Below are 1,993 nucleotides of genomic sequence, written 5' to 3'. Positions count from 1 at the left end.
ACAATCTTTTACTTCAGTCAAGGAACCAACAGATAAGAAGACAAATGCATTAGTTGCCACCATTGTTCATTCTTTACAACCAAATCATTCTTTGAGTTCTCATGAAGCTGAAAAACTAATGGTGGAGATTCCAGACAAGGTACAACCTTTATTGTTTTCTTTTAGTGACTTATTTCCTAATGAATTACCCAATGTTTTACCTCCATTAGGAGATCTACAATATCAGATAGACTTTATACCTGGAACTCTTATTCCTAATCAACCTCATTATAGGTTAAGTCCTAAAGAACATGAGAATTTACAAGGTCAGGTTGATGATTTTTTACAAAAAGGTTTGATAAGACTTAACAAAAGTCCTTGTGCTAGTCCATCCTTTTTAGTAGACAAAAAAGATGGTGGTCATCGTATGTGTATTGATTGTAGAGCATTAAACAGAGTTACTATACCATATAGGTTTCCCATACCAAGAGTTACTATACAAAAATTATCCGCTACACCTGTTCTTGCCATGCCAAATTTTGATAAACCTTTGGAGATTCATTGTGATGCTTCTGTTGTTAGCATTGGTGCTGTGTTATCTCAAGAAGGACATCCAGTTGCATATTATAGTGAAAAGAATTCAGATACAAGGAAGAAGTGGTCAACTTATGAGTTGGAATTAATTGCTCTTGTTCAAGCTCTTAAGAATTGACATCCTTATCTTATTCATAGTGAGTTTGTTGTTAACACTGATAATCAAGCTCTCAAGTTCTTAAAAACTTCGGCAAAGGTCAATAGGATGCATGATAGGTGGTTATCAACTATCAATCAATATACATTTTCCATTAAACATCAAAGTGGAAAACTTAATCAAGTTTTTGATGCATTGAGTAGGAGAGCTCATCTTTTAGTTACTCTTAAAAATGAGAGTTTAGCTTTTGACTTCTTGAAAGATCTGTATGGTGAAGATAAAGATTTTAAGAATCTATGGGAAAAGTGTGGTTCTTCAACAGGCAGTGTTGATGATTATCTCATTCATGATGGTTTTCTTTTTAAAGGAAATCGTTTATGTATACCACAGTGTTCTTTACGTCTTCATTTGATCCAACAATTACATGGAAGTGGTTTAGGAGGACATTTTGGACGTGATAAAACCATTGCTTTGGTTGAGGAACGATATTTTTAGCCTTCAATAAAACGAGACATACAGAAGTACGTACAAAAATGCATGTTTGTCAGTAGTCTAAAGGTAATATTTAGAACACTGATTATATACTCCACTTTCAATTCCTGATGCACCTTGGGTGGATATTAGTATGGACTTTGTGCTTGGTTTACCACGTACTTCCAGAAGGAATGATTCTATTATGGTGGTTGTTGATCGTTACTCAAAAATCGCTCACTTCATAACATGTAAGAAAACTACAGATGACTCCAATGTTGCTTATTTATTCTTCAAAGAAGTAGTACGTCTGCATGGAATTCCCAAGACAATTACTTCTGATCGAGACACTAAGTTTTTGAGCTACTTTTGGAAGTCTTTATGGATGCGTCTGGGAACTAAATTTCAGTATAGTACAACTGCTCATTCTCAAACAGATGGGAAAACTGAAGTTGTCAATCGATCTCTAGGGAATCTGATTGGAGCAAAGGTTATTGGCGGAAAAGAGAAGCAATGTGACAATTTCCTCCCTAACATGGAATTTTGTTATATTCAGTCAATCGATCCATAAGTAAGACACCTTTTGAGATTGTTTATTCTAAGGTTCCTAATCATATTTTGGATCTGGTGGTGCTTCCCAAGATGCGTAAATCAAATGCTAAGGAAGACAATTTTGTTGAGAAAGATTCACTCATACATCAAGAAGTAAAGTCAAAGCTTGCAGATTCTAACAACAAGTACAAGGAAGATGCAAATCAGCATAGAAGACTTAAGACTTTTGATGAAGGAGAATTGGTTTTGATTCATCTCAGAAAAGAAAGATTTCCTAATGGGACTTACAATAAAACCAAG

At 34.7% G+C, this 1,993-nt stretch overlaps 1 protein-coding gene across 1 annotated transcript; it reads left to right on the top strand.

The window, feature by feature from the left end:
• The first annotated feature begins 778 nt into the window (after window positions 1–778).
• LOC113325221 lies at window positions 779–1,165 on the top strand. The gene has a single exon (XM_026573432.1). It carries the CDS (start codon window positions 779–781, stop codon window positions 1,163–1,165), a length of 387 nt encoding a protein of 128 aa, XP_026429217.1.
• Window positions 1,166–1,993: the final 828 nt, after the last annotated feature.

Source organism: Papaver somniferum, chromosome 11 (genome assembly GCF_003573695.1).
Source record: "Papaver somniferum cultivar HN1 chromosome 11, ASM357369v1, whole genome shotgun sequence".
NCBI lineage: Eukaryota > Viridiplantae > Streptophyta > Magnoliopsida > Ranunculales > Papaveraceae > Papaver > Papaver somniferum.
Note: the sequence above shows the minus strand (reverse complement) of the source record. Positions and strands in the feature narration are given on the sequence as shown.

Excerpts from the sequence above, each read along its gene's own strand:
- LOC113325221 (XM_026573432.1), top strand. The coding sequence starts at position 779 with ATGCATGATAGGTGGTTATCAACTATCAATCAATATACATTTTCCATT.